The sequence below is a fragment of the Rhinatrema bivittatum genome, chromosome 4 (assembly GCF_901001135.1).
Source record: "Rhinatrema bivittatum chromosome 4, aRhiBiv1.1, whole genome shotgun sequence".
Lineage (NCBI taxonomy): Eukaryota > Metazoa > Chordata > Amphibia > Gymnophiona > Rhinatrematidae > Rhinatrema > Rhinatrema bivittatum.
In genome coordinates, this window is record NC_042618.1 from 397,511,828 (window position 1) to 397,531,793 (window position 19,966).

General features: G+C 42.8%; 1 protein-coding gene across 6 annotated transcripts in view; it reads left to right on the top strand.

Moving 5' to 3' along the window:
* Positions 1–663: 663 nt before the first annotated feature.
* SLC25A26 (solute carrier family 25 member 26) overlaps positions 664–19,966 on the top strand; it is a 373,630-nt gene continuing 354,327 nt past the window's right edge. For 4 of the 6 annotated variants that reach the window (XR_003856626.1, XM_029601048.1, XM_029601046.1 and 1 more), the window contains exon 1: positions 664–841. Coding sequence is in view for 3 of the 6 variants with exons in the window: in XM_029601048.1 (XP_029456908.1) it covers positions 809–841 (33 nt within the window). In the remaining 3 variants the exon portion in view is untranslated. The remainder of the gene's footprint in view (positions 842–19,966) is intronic. The other 2 variants (XM_029601047.1, XM_029601050.1) reach the window with 2 other exon arrangements.

A 19,966-nucleotide genomic window follows, 5' to 3' on the forward strand; every position in this document is an offset into this window, starting at 1 on the left:
TCCTGGAACGGTGATTCAGTATAATTGCTCAGAGTCCCCTTAGCAAAGCTAAGTGATGCCATCGAAACAGAACTTGAGGACGCCTAGTAACGGCTGGGCTCACGCTTTAGTTTCTGCTTTGGACCCCAGTGTGTTTAAATGCCAACTCTGTAATAACCTGCATTCCCTCATGAGCTATAAAGCTCACTACATCCCCCACCATACAAGATAAATATAATAGTAAAATAAATATTGATTACGAGCTTAAACGACTAAACGCTGTAAACTTCCTAAAACAAAAGTATTTCCAGAAATTGGGATAAATAAATAAAACACAAAACCCCATAAATATAATAGCCCCTTTCCCCGCCGATCAACATAGGGTTAACAGGGATGCAGAATACCAGGTTATAATAAGAGTTAATGACAGTACTAGCAGTATAAGAATATACCCTATTCTCCACAACCTACTGACTTAGCACCGACTTACTCCTTCCCAACGAAAGCTTATGCAGCATGCGCGCGCGACCCCGCCCACCTCCAGCGTCAAAACGTTAGATCCTCCATACGTTTACAAGTCTGGACAGAGAGAGGGGCGGAAGTGAGTAGAGGCATCTTCCCCGCCCACCCTTAGCGGGGCAATACTTCCCGGAAACGCATCACGTATTTAGGGCCGGTCTATGGAAGACGGAAGCACTTTCAGCGAATGGGAGACCCGTAAGAAAAATGGCGGCCCCCACTGCATGAAGTTGGTGTCTGCTTTGGGGCGCAGGACTTGTATTGCAGGCTCTTTTGGGGTTTGCCCTTGTGACTTAGTTTCCTGTTAAACATGAAGAGACAAGATTTCTTGATATCACTCTTGGTATGTTGAGTGCAGTGGGATCGGTCGTAGCTGCTGTTAACTTGCTCTGGGTGCTGCTGTCACTTGATCTGTCTTTTTTTTCTTCCCTGCCTTGCGGTCCTCCTCCCTCAACAATGTCAAAACATAATGTAAAAAGGAGTGAAGAGGCTACTTACTTTTAATCTTTTTTTCTCATAGGTGTGGACGTTCATTTTTCAGTCTTTAGCAAGTTTGTGCTAAGAGTTGGTTAAATACTAGCTTTATTAATACAGTATTTATTTTGGGCATGGATTTGTTTTATCTATTGTACTTTTCAGGGGCAGAATCTGTAGTATTAAGCTTGTAAAAATATAAATTAAATATATAATACAATTGAAGCAAGTAGTTGGGTGAGGATAATATATTTATAAGAGTGATAGTAATGAAGAGTTGCATTTTGAAACATTTTTAGCTTTTTCCCTAACTAGAATACTTTAAAGCATCAGAGTTAGTTAAACTTGACTGTATCATATCTGTATTTCTTTCTCTTGTGGTCTCTTTCATAACTCTTTTATCTGTATTCTCTTACCCTGTCCCCTTGGGATGGGAGTCACATTTTCATGCCTCGCAGAGCACTGATCCACTCATAGCAAGGATGGGTCACAAATTTTGTGAATTGGGGACAGCACACACCTGAAGGGTCATTAGATTCACACTAGCTACTCATAGTACAAAAAAATTGTCCACACTTACAGGTCGATACAGTAAAGTGTGCTCCGTCGGAGCGTACTGTCAGCCTGCTCTGGACGTGTGTTTTCCCTTACCCCTTATTCAGTAAGGGGAGGAAAACACGCGGCCCACCCGCGGCACCTAATAGCGCCCTCAACATGCAAATGCATGTTGATGGCCCTATTAGGTATGCGCGCGCGATTCAGTAAGTAAAATGTGCAGCCAAGCCGCACATTTTACTCTAAGAAATTAGCGCCGACCCAAAGGTCGGCGCTAATTTCTTCCGGCGCCAGGAAAGTCCACAGAAAAGCAGTAAAAACTGCTTTTCTGTGCACCCTCCGACTTAATATCATAGCGATATTAAGTCGGAGGTCCCCAAAAGTAAAAAAAAGTTAAAAAAAAAAAAAAAAAAAAAAAATTTGAATTCGGCCCGCGGCTGTCGGGCCGAAAACCGGACGCTCAATTTTGCCGGCGTCCGGTTTCCGATCCCGTGGCTGTCAGCGGGCTCGAGAACCGACGCCGGCAAAATTGAGCGTCGGCTGTCAAACCCGCTGACAGCCGCCGTTTTTCCCGCGTCACCTCATTTCCCCGTTTTTCCCGCGTCACCTCATTTAAATACTGAATCGCCCGCACCGGCGAGGGGCCGGTGCGCGCGCCGGGAGAGCGGGCGTTCGTCCGCTCTCCCGCGGTCTTACAGTATCGACCTGATAATGTGATGCGTTCCAAAAAGAAGGTAGCTTTAATAAGAGAAAAAAAAAGTTTCAAAATAAGCAGGTACCAAGTCAAATAGGCCAAAGTAATCATATCCAAAAATAAAATATAGTTTCTTCAATATGTTAAAAAAAATCAAACCGTTCTTTTGCTGCTTAAGTTCGCAAAAGCCTTTTGCTTTCTTTCCAGTGAGGGAAAAGGTAGAGCATTCTCTTTATTTCAAAATTGCTCAGAACTAGCTGGCGCGTCCAGGGCAAATCTTCTTACAGTTTTCTGTTGATAAGATCTTCTTGGGTTGGCCCTTTGCCACTTGCAGAAGACAGCACCTCTCTTCCACATATTAATTGAATCATGAAGTGGAGCACAATTACTATGTTGTTTCTTACCAAGACATCAGCTCGGGTGATTTTCTTTTTTTTTTTTTGGGTTATATGTCCGATTCCCTTGTGCGCTTTGGATGCGCGATTTTATAACATGCAGGTGCACGTATGTTATAAAACCGGGGGTCTGCATGTGCAAGGGGGTGCACAATTATGCAACTTGTGCGTGCCAACACCCATGGCCATCCCTTGTTCCCTCCCAAGCCCCCAGCCCTATCCTAACCCCTCCGACCTTTGTTTTACTTTCTGCGCCCGCTGGCAGCCTGCCAGCACACTATCCCCCAGCACAGCGGCAAATGGCTGCTGTGCCGGGAGTCTCTGACCCCACCCCGCCCCTTTTTCAAAGCCCTGGGACATACGCGTGTGGCCGGGCCTTTCTAAAATAGGCCCGGCGCACATAAGGCCTTTTAAAATCCGGGCCTTTCTGTGCAGCACGTGCTTCAACAGCTCCCAAAAGCATGCCAAGCTGACCCTTGAGAGGTCCATCGTATGACCTGGAGCCAAAAAATCTAACAAATTTCACATTTTTTCCCTAAATAACTAAGAAGTAGAGCACATCCTAAACCAGGGATGAGCAAACTGAACTGCAGTCCCCCATCCATCCATCCAATTGATTGCCTTCCTGCTTCCCCCCTCCAAGTTTGGTTAAATCTTTCATATACATCATGGATTTGTGACCTGCTGTTAGTCTCTTGATAACCAATTTGCTCTTGAACCAGTTGCCTAGCATTGAGGCAACAACACTGCCAACCAGTTGCTCAGGAAGTGATCCACACACACACACACTCGGACACAGACACACTTTCAGACACAGACACACATTCTGCTGTTGTGCTGCTGCTTACATGCTCACATAAAGAGTGCATCTCGCATCATTATGTAAACTTCTTGCTTGCTGCTAGCTCTTTCCCAACCTGCAGCACCCCTCTCTTTCCCACCCCTTCTCTGCACCTCACTGTCCAGGAGACTGATTCCACAGCCAGTTGCCCCTCTCAGAGCTCAGCCCAGCCACCTCAGAAAAAATATTCATTAACAGTGCACAGGCTTTTCCTCCTGGCTCACCCCTTCCCTTTCTGCAACTGGAGCTTGCCGCCATGTCTCTGGCTCCCTCACCAGTGGATTCCCATTGACTGCTACAGAGTCTACTGCTTTTAAAGCCATGGTTCTCCAGGCTCGGCTCTGCCTGTTTACTTGAGGAAAGGGAGGACCAGAAGTAAACCATTCTGCTGGCTTCCTCTGGAGTTACAAGAAAACTTAGCCTTGGCTGAGACTGTGCACACACTGCTGCAGCTGAAATTGAGGACAGCCACTGACCCAAAGTAGCACAGTTTGAGATGGCATCCTGCTTTCCCACATGGAACCAGTTCAACCAGGGCCAGTGTATGAATATTAGGCACCCTAGGTGAAACTTACAGCCTTGCATTCACCACCCTTTCCACATACAATTAAAGATTAGGTTCATGTTCAAAAGCATTTAACTAAATAACTCATAAGTTAACCAGCTAAATTATGGCCAGATAATACAGCCAGCAAGAGTTTAGCTGTATAAGTTAGGGGTATTCCAGGGGCGTAATTGGGAAGAGTTATCTGGATAAGTTAACCAGATCACTTATCTGGCTAACTCATTTGGCCTGTAGAGCTATCCTAAAGTTAGCCGATTATCTGGCTAACTAGCTGAGCTGCAAAGTGGCTAAATATGGACCTCTATGCATATATAATAGATTTTACATAGAAACATAGAAGTGACTGCAGAAAAGGGGCCAAATGATCCACCCAATCTGACCACTAAGCTTATGCCAGTATTTGCTATACTGTGCAGGTTACTGCCATGCTTATCAGTTTACCAGACCGTAAAAGTTAGGACTCTCAGATGCTGTTTCAATCCACTGTCCCTTAATCATTGCTGTGAAAGCAGACAGCAATGTTGGAGTTGCATCAAAAGTATTGGACTTGGTGATTAAGGGTAATAAGCACCACATCATCTAGTTACCCCCATGTTTATTTGTTCCCCAAACCGTAAAAGTCGGGGCACTTGTTGGTTGCTGTCTGAGTCCAGTTCCCCTTTTCTGACTGCCATTGAAGCAGAGAAGGGTTGCATTAAGGCTTAATTTTTAAGGTAGCAACTGCCACACCAGCAAATTTCCCCCCGTTACCACCATGTATTCCTTTTCTTTATTTCCAACCTCTAGACTTTAGTAATCCACAGTGTTTATCCCATGCCCCTTTGAATTCCTTGACTGTTTTCATCTTCACTACCTGTTCCGGAAGGGCATTCCAGGCATTCACCATGAAGAAATATTTCCTGACACTGGTTTTGAGTAGTCTTCCCTGGAGTTTCATTTCATGACACCTAGTTCTATTGATTTCTTTCCAATGGAAAAGGTTTGATGATTGTGCATCATCGTATATATGAAAGTCTTTAACATATCTCTCCTGCACCTCCTTTCTTTCAGGGTGTACATATTCAGATCCTTCAGCCTCTACTCATTTTTCCAATGCTGACCCCTCACCATTTTGGTCGCTCTTCTTTGGACTGCCTCTATCCTGTCTTTATTCTTTTTGAGATATGGGCACCAGTATTGAACACAGTACTCCAACTGTGGCCTCACCAAGGACCTGTACAAGGGCATTAATCACTTCCTTTTTTCTTACTGGTTGTTATTCTCTCTATGCAGCCCAGCATTCTTCTGGCTTTAGCTATCGCCTTGACACATTACTTCGCCATCTTCAGATCATCAGACACCATCATACCAAGGTCCTTCTCCCAATCTGTGTGCATTAGTCTTTCACTGCCCATCACATAAAGTTCTTTTGGATTGCTGTAGCCCAGATTCATGACTCTGCACTTCTTGGCATTGAATTCCAGCTGCCAAATCTTTGATCACTCTTCAAATTTTCTTAAATCACTATTCATTCTCTCTACTCCTTTAGACGTATCCACTCTGTTGCAGATGTTGGTATCATCTGTAAATAGACAAACTTTACCTTCAGTCACTTCCGCCAGGTTGCTCACAAAGATATTGAACAGAATCTGTCCCAAAACCGATCCCTGTGGCACTCCATTTAAATATCGTTCTTTCTTCAGAGTAGGTTCCATTTACCATGACGTGCTGCTGTCAGTCAACCAGTTTACAATCCACCCTACTACCTTGGCACCCACTCCCAAGCTTCACATTTTGTTCACGAGTCTCCTGTGTGGGACCATATCAAAAGCTTTACTGAAATCCAAGTAAATCACATTGAGCACTCTTCCATGATCCAATTATCTAGTCACCCAATCAAAAAAAAAAATCAGATTTGTCTGACAGGACCTTCTCTGGTGAATCTATGCTGCCTCAGGTCAAGCAACCCACCGTATTGTAGATATTTCACTATCCTTTCCTTCAGCAGATTCTCCACTAATTTTCCCACCACTGAGGTGAGGCTAATGGGCCTATAGTTTCCAGCCTCCTTTCTGCTCCCACTTGTGAAGCGGGATCACCATCGCTGTTCTCCAATTTTGTGGCACCACTCCCGTTTCCAGGGATCTATTGAAAAGGTCCTTCAGTGGGACCCACCAGCACATCTCTGAGCTCCCTCCGTATCCTGGGATGTAACTCATCCGGCCCCATGGCCTTGTTCACTTTCAGTTTTTCCCATATATGCTCCTCTGTAAATGAAGTTTCGTCTACTCCACTCCCATCCACAGTCTTGTTAACTAGCGACTGTCCTCCTCCAGGGTCTTCTTTAGTGAACACTAATCTGAAGTATTTGTTTAATATTTTGGTCATTCTCTCTCCACCCATTGATCTTTGTCACCTTTCAATTTCACTAAACCACTTCGGTCCTTTGTCTGAAGAATATTTTGTCACCTCACTTTGCCTATTTGGCAATCCTTTCTTTCACCTGACTTTTTGCTTTCTTTTTTGTCTCCCTCGGTTCCACCTGATATTCTTCCCGGTTTCCTCTTTTAGGGATCCTTTTTATTTCTTGAACGCTGTTCTTTTTGCTTTTATTTTAACAGCCAGCTTCTTTGAGAACCAGATTGGTTTCTTATTTGTTATTTTTGTTTACTTTTCTAACATATAGATTTGTTGCCTTTGTAATTGCTTGTTTTAGTTTCCACCTCTCCAATTTTCTCCCACTCTTCTAGTTTTACCTCCAGGTACGTCACCATTTCAGCAAAGTTCGTATTTTTGAAATTCAAAACCTGGATCTTCGTGCAACTTCTCTGTATCCTATTTGTGATATCAAACCATACCGTTTGACCACTGGTGCAGAGGTGAGCACCCACCCGGACATTAGAGATATTAACTCTATTAGTGAGCATTTGGTAGAGTATAACTCCCTCCCTCGTGGGTTCCATTACCATTTGTTTGAACAGAGCCCCTTGCAGGGCATCCACTATCTCTTTACTTCTGGTAGATTCTACAGAAGATATTCTCTAGTCTACGTCTGGCAGATTAAAATCTCCAACAATCAACCCTTCTCCCTTCTTTCCCACCTTTTGGATGTGTTTGACCAGATCTCTATCTAGTTCTTCTGTTTGAGTCGGAGGCCTGTAAACCACTACAGTAAAAATGGATGCACCATCATCTTTTTTTAGGATGGTCTATAATGCTTCTTCTTTACTCCACATTCCTTGCAGTTCAGTTGCTTGGATATTGTTTTTGACATAAAGAGCTACTCCTCCCCCTTTGTTGTCCTCTCGGTCCTTCCTTAAGTTAAAGCCCTGTACAGACATATCCCAATCATACAAATTTGTGAACCAAGTCTCCATAACAGCAACAATGTCCAAATCCGCCTCCACCATTAGGGCCTGCAGGACTGGGACTTTATTGCCCAAACTATGAGCATTTGGAGTCAGCTTTCCAATTTTTCTCCCTTGATTTGTTGCACTTCCTGGTCAACTTTTCTGCTTTTTTGAGCTGATTGTTATATTCTCCTCCCACTTCCTGTATTGCCTTATAGAGTAACGTCAATTTCATCAGCCATCTCTTGCCACCCCCATTCTTTAGTTTAAATGTCTGATAATAGATGCCTTCATAGTCCTAATTCTTGCAACCTCTGACTGTTTATTCCCCCTCTCTTTCTACCACAATTGGCTCCCACCTCTCCAAAGCTTTCCACCGAGACATATATTTACGAGAAGTTAATTGATATGATAGGATATGTACAGTTTACAATATGTTAAGTTAAAATTCATTTCATATTTTATGCCTTCTTTGTTCTATGTAATGCTCCTAAGTGAATTTTGTTGTTATTATGTAAACCGGTGTGATCTGTATTCGTACAGGAACTTCGGTATAGAAAAATTAAAAATAAATAAATAAATAAAATAAATACTGTTCCATACATGACCCCAACATCCAATGTATCCAAACCCACTTTCTGTACACCAGGTTTTGAGCCAGGAGCTGTAATTATTTATATGGCATAGCTTCTCTTTTCCCCTTCCATGAACAGGTAATACTTCCAAAAAGGCAATAGTTTTTTCAGTGTGTCTTATCTTTCCTAAATTTTTGAAATCTTTTTGTACTTCATGGATACCATTTGTATTGAGGATATTGGTCCCCAGATGGATGATAACATTGATATCGGAGTTCCTACTTTCTTCTTCAATGGCTTGGACTATTTGTTTTGCATTTCTACTAGCTGAGGATCCTGGGCATTTAACTGTTGTCGCCATCAGAATGTACTCCCAATTAGTTCCTCTGATGATTGAGTCACCCAGCAGAGTCAGCTTTCTCTTATGACATCTAATTCTGTTGAAGGGCTTCTGGGTGCATTGGGTGACTTCACTTTTAGAAATCACTTCAAAGTCTATTGCTTCATTCTCCAAAAGCATTATGTAGGGGTAAGAGTGGGGAGAGAGTATTTCTTCTTCACAGTCCTTACTCCTCCAGAGCTCACTGTTATCCAGTTGTTCCTGGGTTTTTGAATCCTGGATGTCTGACATCTCTGTGAGAGTGGGGGGTTGATGTTCAGGATGCTGTAAAGTTGGGGAAGGGTGGGTGTCTGTCACATGTCTTTGTACCAGAGCCCACTGTAAATCTTTTTTTTTTTTTTCCTTGGGTTTATGAAAACTCTATGGGAGATGGGTGAGAGATACTGGATAGTTCAGGGAAGAGGAGGTTAATTGAAACCTGGACAATTCCTCCCTTAGATGAATCATATCCATTTTAATTGCAGATAGCTGAAGGCAAAAGGGACAACTTTTGATTCTCCAAATGATAGGCCTTGGGACATAAGCACCACAGTTGTTGCATTGAATGAAAGACATTGTTAAATTATTACTAATTCCTTAAAATCTTATAGGTAAGGTAAAATTTAGGCTCTAGCCAAGATTTTTAGTATGTATTTGAAATAAAACTAAAAGTATTAGTGCTAGCTAGTAAAGATTAATAGGTAAAATATGAAAACCAATTTTTACAAGCAATATGACAGTTAAAGTTACTGTTCTCTGAACTGTAAAAAGCTACTGTGTAATGGGAAATGAAGCTAACTATCTAGGAGTCCAGGGAAGACTGTATAAGTAAAGTAAACCCAGGGATGGGTGGGTAGAGGAAAAGGGAGAGAGGGAACTAAACAGTTGAGATCACTTGTAGCTGCCTCTCACAAGAAAATAACCCCCCCCCCCCACTACAGGCACAAAATACAAAACTCAGACAAGAAATATACTTAGCTCAGATATAAGCAAATAATTTCAGATAGCTTGTAGCCTCCCAGGAAAGCTGCACATGAACAAGGACATTAAACTACAGTCTTGAGGTAAAAATATCATTTCCCATTGATAGCAGGGCTGAATTTGCCATGCTGTCACGGGAACTTCCAATCAGGGCCCAGGGGGTGGAGCTTTAACAAGCAGAGATTAAAGCTTTAAGTTTCTGCGGCTGCGCATATGTTCCCACGCCGGAAAGCAACAGATTCTCCTCAGTCTGTTTTTTTGCATGCGTGGGAGTGCACGTGGAGCTTGTTTCTCCTCTCTATTTTTTTTCAAAACAATGTCTTAAAAAACCTTTGGGATTCAAATCATGTCCCTGAGGTAAGGTCATGTCTGTAACCAATGGACATGACTGCTGTTACCGCTGCTTGGGACCAGATCACAGTCAGGTAGACTGTGAATTTTGTAAGAAAATGTCGCCTCGGTCCCAGCGTCATCGGGCATACAAAATGAGACCTCCAGTCACCTTCCGAGGCGCACTCATTCCCCGGCCCTTCTAAACGAATGGGCCCAACTAAAAGAAGAGCCTCGTCATGGGACCCTCAGGCCTCCAGGACTGGAAGTAGGGAAAGACAAGTTTCGGAGGTATGCGACATCCAGGGAGCTGGGTCGTAGTACCAGGACGCCCCACTAAACTTGAGTACCAACACACCAGCGGCCGAAGATGGGGCACCCGGCACCGAGGAAGTCACAGTCAGCGCTGGACACGTCACGGTGCCAGATTTGGTGCAGTCGGCACCGAAAAGGGCGCTGAGCACAGCGCAGACGGTTCCAAGTATGGCGCAACCATTATCCCATAATAAACATTTAAAAAGAAGACATTCATCTTCAAGTCATTCTGCCTCGGTTGTTTCAGCACCTAGTCACGACCGTAGGTCCACATCCTCAACAAGGCGAAGGACTCATAATGCTCATAAATGTTCCCGACGGGACAGTGTTCAGCGTCCCAGTCATGGATCATTATCTGTGAGACATTACCATAAACATGTCCATAGACACGGACACAGACCTCATCATGCACAAGCGGATAGAGATTCTGATTTACATCCTTCGAAGTCCAATTCTTCCCGACAAACATCGATGTCAGAGTCTGTCTCTCCATCGACCGCGAAATAGTACGCATACCCATCTTCTTCTGCCTCATCATGATCTCTAAGCACATCGAAGGGCACAGAACATTCTATTTCAGGAACGAAGGATAACGATCACCGCTCTCCTACACCGGGAAAGGTGGCACGAACAGGTCACTGCGATCTACTCCTCGTCAATCGCTTCCACTTCTGCCACCATACGAACGAGCACAAATGCCGCCACAAGCTAAAGAGGCATTTTTGCTCTATCTCAATCACTCTCGGGGTTTTTTGAAACCTTGCAGTCATCCTTTGCCTTCCCTGTGGAGATTCCGTCCAGCCCTAAAAGCCTAAAACAGGCATCAAGGGAGTCGTCTGTGAAACCTCTACCTCATTCAGCACCTCCGTTCACCGGCTCTCCAGCTCATACTCATAATACACATGAAGACTCCACGTCCTCTCCAAATTCTCTGACTTCCTCGACGGGCTACCCTTCGGATCCACCGGAGCAGCCACCGGAGCCCTACTCCCCTCCGGAGGATCTTTCTTATCCAAAAGATTTGAATGAACTGGCGACTATATTACATTTGGAAATCCAAAACCTTCCCGACCCCAGAGACGAGACATTTGGTCTTTTAAAAATATTTGATACTCCGGGAGATCCTACATCTCTCCCCCCACAGAATATTTTACATACTGTACTGCAAAAATCCTGGGAAACACCACACACTCTACCAGCGGTGTCAAGGAAGACGGATTTGAAATTTAGGATGCAGAACAATTCTCCTTATTCCATACCGCAACTACCACATGCATCAATCGTGGTTGAATCTGCGCTACAAAGATCTAAAAGATCAAAAATGCATGCCTCTGCTCCACCGGGCCGTGATAACAAATCCTTAGATGAATTTGGAAGACGCATCTATCAAAATGCAATGTTGACTGCCTGCATTCAACATCACCAATTTTACATGATCCAATATATATACGAATGTATCCAGGCAACTAAAGGCATGCTTGCTTCCATGGGGGAAACAAAAGTCAACTAATTCTAATTGCCCCAGCTTGGCCCAGGCAGCCATGGTACAGCTACCTCTTGCGCCTATCGATCAAGCCTCCGATTCGGCTTCTGGATCGTTCAGATCTTCTAATTCAAGAACAGGGAACGTTACTCCACCCGCTCCATTCGTCCCTCCATCTGACTGCATGGAGGTTGAGCGGATCCTCTTGACTGAACAAGGTGTCTCAGCAACAGCTCAACTGGTTCTTCTAGAATCTAGAAAACCATCAACCAGGTGCAATTACAGTTTCAAATGGAAATATTACTCATCATGGTGTACAGCTAAGGGTATTCCACCGGTAGACTGCTCACCAGAGTTAAGAACATAAGAAATTGCCATGCTGGGTCAGACCAAGGGTCCATCAAGCCCAGCATCCTGTTTCCAACAGAGGGCAAAACCAGGCCTCAAGAACCTGGCAATTACCCAAACACTAAGAAGATCCCATGCTACTGATGCAATTAATAGCAGTGGCTATTCCCTAAGTAAAATTGATTAATAGCCATTAATGGACTTCTCCTCCAAAAACTTATCCAAAACTTTTTTGAACCCAGCTACACTAACTGCACTAACCACATCCTCTGGCAACAAATTCCAGAGCTTTATTGTGCGTTGAGTGAAAAAGAATTTTCTCCGATTAGTCTTAAATATGCTACTTGCTAACTTCATGGAATGGCCCCTAGTCCTTCTATTATTCGAAAGTGAAAATAACTGAGTCACATCTACTCGTTCAAGACCTCTCATGATCTTAAAGACCTCTATCATATCCCCCCTCAGCCGTCTCTTCTCCAAGCTGAACAGCCCTAACCTCTTCAGCCTTTCCTCATAGGGAAGCTGTTCCATCGCCTTTATCATTTTGGTTGCACTTCTCTGTACCTTCTCCATTGCAACTATATCTTTTTTGAGATGCGGCGACCAGAATTGAACACAGTATTCAAGGTGTGGTCTCACCATGGAGCGATATAGAGGCATTATGACATTTTCCGTTCTATTAACCATTCCCTTCCTAATAATTCCTAACATTCTATTTGCTTTTTTGACTGCTGCAGCACACTGAGCTGACGATTTTAAAGTATTATCCACTATGATGCCTAGATCTTTTTCCTGGGTGGTAGCTCCTAATATGAAGTCACTATATCTTCATGCTCTTTATTTATCTGGCCTGGCAACATCGTCCATAAGAGTACACTTTAGCGCCATATCGGCCTACCATAGGCAAGTCCATAATAACCCGATTGCCGTCCATCCTTTGCTATCACGTTTTATCAAAGGTCTAACTCATCTTCGACCGCCAGTGGCTAAACCACCAGTGCCATGGAACCTAAATGTGGTACTAGAACAACTTATGCTTTCGTCGTTCGAACCTTTGGATTCGGCACATATGAAATACCTAACATGGAAGGTGGTGTTTCTGGTAGCAGTGACAAGTTAGTGAGCTAAGGCTTGCAGTTCACTGCGATCCATACCTACAATTTTACCACGACAGTAGTACTCGGAACTAATCCAACCTTTCTGCCAAAAGTAGTCTCACAATTCCACCTCAACCAATCCATAGAACTACCGACTTTCTTTCCAAAGCCTCATTCTACTGACAGAGTGCTTACTGCACACACTGGACTGCAAGCGGGCGTTGGCATACTACAAGAAAAGAACACAAATCAACTCTCGTGCATCGCAACTCTTTATCTTTTAACCCAAGCACCCCTGGCAAGCCAGTAGCTAAATGCACCATCTCCAGCTGGATAGAACAGTGTATCCAATTCTGCTATGACAAACAAAAGTTGTCACTCACTTCTATTCCTCAAGCTCATCAAGTCAGAGCAACAGCAACTTCAATAGCTCATCTTAGAAATGTACAACCAGTGGACATTTGCAAAGCTGCAATATGTTCCTCTCTTCATACCTTCATGTCCCATTACTGCCTGGACGCAGATGTGAAGTTAGGACGAGCAGTACTACAAACTTTATTACCTTAACTTGCTCGACTACCACCTTACTTGATGATGCAAACTTATATATCTCTTAAAAAAGCATGATCTGGAGCTTTGGACTCCCATGACAGCATGGCTAATTCAGCCCTGCTATCAACGGGAAAAAGCAAGTTTGCTTACCGTAAATGGTGTTTCTGTAGATAGCAGGATGAATTAGCCATGCGTCCCCACCCTCCTCCCTGGTAGTCAACTTTATATTTCTATATCTACAAGCTTAATTTCAGACCGAGGAGAATGTTACTTTCCGGCGCGGGAACATATGCGCAGCCGCAGAGAATTAAAGCTTTAATCTCTGCTTGTTAAAGCTCCGCCCCCCCAGGCCCTGATTGGCAGTTCTGTGACAGCTTGGCTAATTCATCCTGCTATCTACGGAAACACTGTTTACGGTAAGCAAACTTGATTTAACATGTATTTTATATTTACATGCACTGCTGTCATGCTTACCATAAAACCTGTTAAAAACAACCCCCACCCCCCCAAAAAAAAACAAACAAACAAGCAAAAAAACACATTTGTATTAGGCTTATTATGTATGTTGGATATAGACTTATCCCTCAGAAAGCCTTAAGTAAACTTAATTGCAATTACAATATAGTAAACCTCCCATACCAAAACAGCATTAACTGCCAGCATTCAAATAGTAACAGCCCTATGAAAAGACAACACTGCAAATATTTCATCAGGCCCTTAAATCACCAATACACTTTGTATTAGGAAAACAAAACATAGGGATCTATAGAAGCCTACACAGATACTACATTTTAGCAGAATACTGCACAATGATCACAAATGAAGAATGTAGATAGACCCTCAATCAGAATAAATAGGAACATACAGACAAAAATTGAACTGCAAACTTACAAGCCAGCCTTTGGATGCAGTGCAATAGTGTAAGAATAGAATTGACATCATTTCTCATAAAATATCCAACAGTAAAATCAAGAAATATAAAGTAAACCATACTAATAAATAGAATACATATTTCAAAATTTGATGAATAGAATATCCAATAATTAAAAACAAAACATTTTTAAGAACTTTCCAAACCCCAATACAATATTTCAAAACAGGAGACTCAAACACTCAATTAAAACCAATAAGGATAAAAAAAAAAAAAATCCCGTGCTCTCCATACCTGGGAACTTTTGATTACAAATACCTTGAGAATGTCTGGAGTGGGGTGTATGGACAGATATTTTTTTTTCTCATAAATACACACACACACACACACACACACTTACATGCTCACTGATGCACATACAAATGCTCAGTCACACATATACCCTGACACTCAGATGTACATGATCAGTCACACATATATTTATTCATACACAAACTCAGTGACTTACAGAGACTGACTGCTCACGCTCATGCCTACTCTCTCGTGTACTCTCTCTATTCACCCTCTCCAGAATGAAAAAGCTGCAGCAGCCCTATGATTAACCAAATTTGTTTTTTACTTATTGATGGTTAGGGGATTCAGGTAAAGCCCGAGCTAACTGAGTCTCTGTGGACTGCCTGTTGCTGGGGGGAGGCTGTGTGTCTTACAGCGGAAAGGGCAGGTTGCAACAGATATTGTTTTTTATTTGTGTGGCAGCACAAGGAAGCCGTGGCAGCCTTTTCTCGCAGATGTCACCCTCCCTGCAAGGAGTGGCATTATAAACCTCTTTCCCCCCCCACCCCCCCATATGCATAGAGGCTGCAAGTGCATGGCCTACAGCATTAGGTGACCCTCTGCAGTAGTAGCTCCCTTTGCCCATATGTGATCAGGAGGTGGGGGCCCATTATTTCCCCTGACTGGGGAGGAGCAGGAAGATGTAGAAGTGGCACCTTCGAGGGCAGCCTCCAAATCCCATGCAGTCTCATGCTTTTGGGTCCTCCTTCAGTTTTCTTCTCTATAGGGAAGCAGGGTTCTAAGTCTTGGTCTGGTTAGATACAATCCCTTAGGATCAACTTCAGGTGCCATTAGAGTCCTTTTCTGCAGAGTTTGTGGTCCTCATGTTACAAAGTGCTTTGTGCTATGCAAAAGCCTGGAATGGGATCACTTCCTTCCTTACTTGGCTCCTCTCATACTACTAACCAAGGGGGTCTACCCCAAAAGCAATCTAGGGTTTCTTTGAAGTCCTTGGGCTCTACCGCCCGGATCTTTACACAGGAATCCATGGAAGGCTCCTTATGAGGGGAATACTCTGATTTCTCTATCCTCTTAAATACTCCTCTTCAGGAGAATCCATCTGAGGAAAACGAGTTCTCAGGGGTGTGCTGTTTCGCAGGGACAGACTGTCAACATTAATCACCAATATGATGGCCACTCTGAAAATCTCTGGCTCTAAGAGAGATGACACTATGGAAAGCGATCGATCCTACAAGGAGCCCAGAAGCCCCTCTTTGCACTCAGCTGTGAAACAAATGGTGCTAACAGAATATGATTCCCCCAAGGGGGGATTTTGGCTCACATGCTGTATGACCTCATTAGCATGGCGTCTCAAGCGGTAGCATCTGGCATGACCACGAAAAGTCTGCTTTTGCTCCAAAACTGGAGAGCTGATGCCATATCCAAAGCTCACCTATGCAAACTACCCTTTTAAAGGGGGCCTGCTTGAGGAGTTGGAGAATGCAAGCTTCAAAAGCTCCTAGGAGGTAAGCCTTGATCCGGCACTCTATGCCCAAGGCACCAGTGCTTCAGAGATGATCTAAAATTCAAAGCAGGCAAATATGTCTCGCAAGCCAATAAGACAAAATCCCATTCCTTTTGAGGGGTAAGAAAAGCTAAGAGTGACTCCTTCAGGTGCCTACCTCAATGATATGTAAGTGGCGTCTTTGGCAATTCTATTTGCAATGGACCTGCGTCACAGCGGACCACTGGATACTATTTATTTATTTATTTATTTATTTATTTATTTATTTGCAGGTTTTATATACCGACATTTGTTTAGTAACATCACATCGGTTTACAATTAACATAATGACTAGCAACAGTGCTTTACAATTGAACTAGATAGAATAATATCAAAGAAAAAAAAAACCAGGGCTAATTACAACTAAGGAACAGTTGAAGAATTTAGAAAGTACACGCTAGTGATTAAGTAGCAGAGCAAAACACATTTAAGTAAAGTGATAAAAATACAAGTTGCAAAAAAAAAAAAAAAAATGAACAGAAGTATCAGACGGTAATGGGAAAATCAAGGCAGAAGGGGGTGCAGGCTGTTTGAGAGGAAGGAACAAATGTAATAGAAATATAGAGAAATACGTTATATTACAGTGCAGGATGGTAATATATGTTACAAATATGAACAAAGGATTGCAACTATAGCAGTTAGGAGGAAGATTATTAAGGCTTTGGTAAAGAATGGAAGGCTGCGAGGAGTTAGAGGGGAAATGTCTACTGTTATAAGGTTGAACGAGTATTAGGTAAAAGCTTGTAAGAAGAGCCATGTTTTAAGTTTTTGTTTAAACTTTTTTGGGCATGATTCCTGATGGAGGTCAGGGGGCATATTGTTCCAGTTTGACAGCCCAGCTATAGACATGGCACATTTTCTAGTTGTGTTGCATAGGGTGGCTTTGTGAGAAGGTGTGTGTAATGTGGCAGCATGTTGTGTTCTGGGAGGTCTGGAGTGTTTGCGGAAGTGTAAGGCATTATTGAGCCAGGTCATGTTTTTGGTGTGTAGGGTTTTATGTATTATAAGAACATAAGAAATTGCCATGCTGGGTCAGACCAAGGGTCCATCAAGCCCAGCATCCTGTTTCCAACAGAGGCCAAAACCAGGCCACAAAAACCTGGCAATTACCCAAACACTAAGAAGATTCCTTGCTACTGATGCAACTAATAGCAGTGGCTATTCCCTAAGTAAAATTAATAGCCATTAATGGACTTCTCCAAGAACTTATCCAAACCTTTTTTGAACCCAGCTACACTAACTGCACTAACCACATCCTCTGGCAAGAAATTACAGAGCTTTATTGTGCGTTGAGTGAAAAAGAATTTTCTTTGATTAGTTTTAAATGTGCTACTTGCTAACTTCATGGAATGCCCCCTAGTCCTTCTATTATGCGAAAGTGAAAATAACCGAGTCACATCTACTCGTTCAAGACCTCTCATGATCTTAAAGACCTCTGTCATATCCCCCCTCAGCCGTCTCTTCTCCAAGCTGAACAGCCCTAACCTCTTCAGCCTTTTCTCATAGGGAAGCTGTTCCATCCCCTTTATCATTTTGGTTGCCCTTCTCTGTACCTTCTCAATCGCAACTATATCTTTTTTTGAGATGCGGCGACCAGAAATTGTACACGGTATTCAAGGTGTGGTCGCCATGGAGCGATTATAGAGGCAGTATGACATTTTCCGTTCTATTAACCATTCCCTTCCTAATAATTCGTAACATTCTATTTGCTTTTTTGACTGCTGCAGCACACTGAGCCGACGATTTTAAAGTAGTATCCACTATGATGCCTAGATCTTTTTCCTGGGTGGTAGCTCCTAATATGGAACCTAACATCATGTAACTACAGCAATGATTATTTTTCCCTATATTCAACACCTTGCACTTGTCCACATTAAATTTCATCTGCCATTTGGATGCCCAAGCTTCAAGTCTTGCAAGGTCCTCCTGTAATGTATCACAGTCTGCTTGTGATTTAACTACTCTGAATAATTTTGTATCATCCGCAAATTTGATAACCTCACTCGTCGTATTCCTTTCCAGATCATTTATATATATATTGAAAAGCACCAGTCCAAGTACAGATCCCTGAGACTCTCCACTGTTTACCCTTTTCCACTGAGAAAATTGACCATTTAATCCTACTCTGTTTCCTGTCGTTTAACCAGCTTGTAATCCACAAAAGGACATCGTCTCCTATCCCATGACTTTTTAGTTTTCGTAGAAATCTCTCATGAGGGACTTTGTCAAACGCCTTCTGAAAATCCAAATACACTACATCTACCGGTTCACCTTTATCCACATGTATATTAACCCCTTAAAAAAAATGAAGCAGATTTGTTAGGCAAGACTTCTCTTGGGTAAATCCATGTTGACTATGCTCCATTAAATCATGTCTTTCTATATGCTCTACGATTTTGATCTTGAGAATAGTTTCCACTATTTTTCCCGGCACTGAAGTCAGGCTCACTGGTCTATAGTTACCCGAATCGACCCTGGAGCCTTTTTTAAATATTGTGGTTACATTGGCCACCCTCCAGTCTTCAGGTACAATGGATGATTTTAATGATAGGTTACAAATTTTAACTAATAGATCAGAAATTTCATTTTTTAGTTCCTTCAGAACCCTAGGATGCATATCATCCGGTCCAGGTGATTTGCAACTCTTTAGTTTGTCAATCTGGCCTACTACATCTTCCAGGTTCACAGTGATTTTGTTCAGTTCGTCTGACTCATCACCCCTGAAAACCATCTCCGGAACTGGTATCTCCCCAACATCCTCATTAGTAAACACGGAGGCAAAGAATTCATTTAGGCTTTCTGCAATGGCCTTATCTTCCCTAAGAGCCCCTTTAACCCCTCTGTCATCTAATGGTTCAACCGACTCTCTCACAGGTTTCTTGCATTGGATATATTTTTAAAAGTTTTTATTATGAGGTTTTGCCTCTGTGGCCAATTTCATTTCAAATTCTCTCTTCGCCTGTCTAATCAATGTTTTACACTTAGCTTGACAATGCTTATGTTTTATCCTATTTTCTTCAGATGGATCCTTCTTCCAATTTTTGAAGGATTTTTTTTGGCTAAAATAGCCTCTTTCCCATACTTCCTCATACCCAAAAAGTCGGGTGGCCTTCGCCCCATATTAGATCTACGGGAATTGAACAAATTCCAGACCAAAGAGAAATTCAAGATGGTATCGTTGAAATCGATCCTACCTCTGATTCCACCCTACTGGATGTGTTCCATTGATCTGAAGGATGCTTATACACATATTCTAATCCATCCATCCTCTTGGCGTTACCTATGCTTTCGCTACGGCCATTAACACTACCAGTACAAGGTTCTTCCCTTTGGACTATCGGCTGTACCCAGGGTTTTCACCTAATGCATGGTTGTGGTGGTGGCTCATCTCAGACAACAGGGTATGACCATCTTTCCATATCTGGACGATTGGCTAATAATAGCCTTGACCCCGGACATCTTACTCAATCACTTTCGACGAGTGATTCAGTGCTTACAGGAATTGGGGCTAGTGATCAACTTTCAAAAATCACATCTCCAACCAACACAAAGACTACAGTTTATAGGAGCAGGCCTGGACACCGTTCACAACCGGGCATATCTCCCAACAGAATAACACAACTACATCAAGTTCTCCACTCGTTAAACAACACTCAAAGGCTGTCAGCGAGACAAATTTTGGTAGTCCTCGGCCACATGGCGGCTATTTTCACGGTTCCCAATACCAGGCTACACGTGAGATGCCTGCAATGGGGACTAAAACGTAAATGGAAACAACACTCACAACCATTGACACAGAAGTTATCGTTAACCTCCGAGATGAAATAGGACATAACATGGTGGCTCC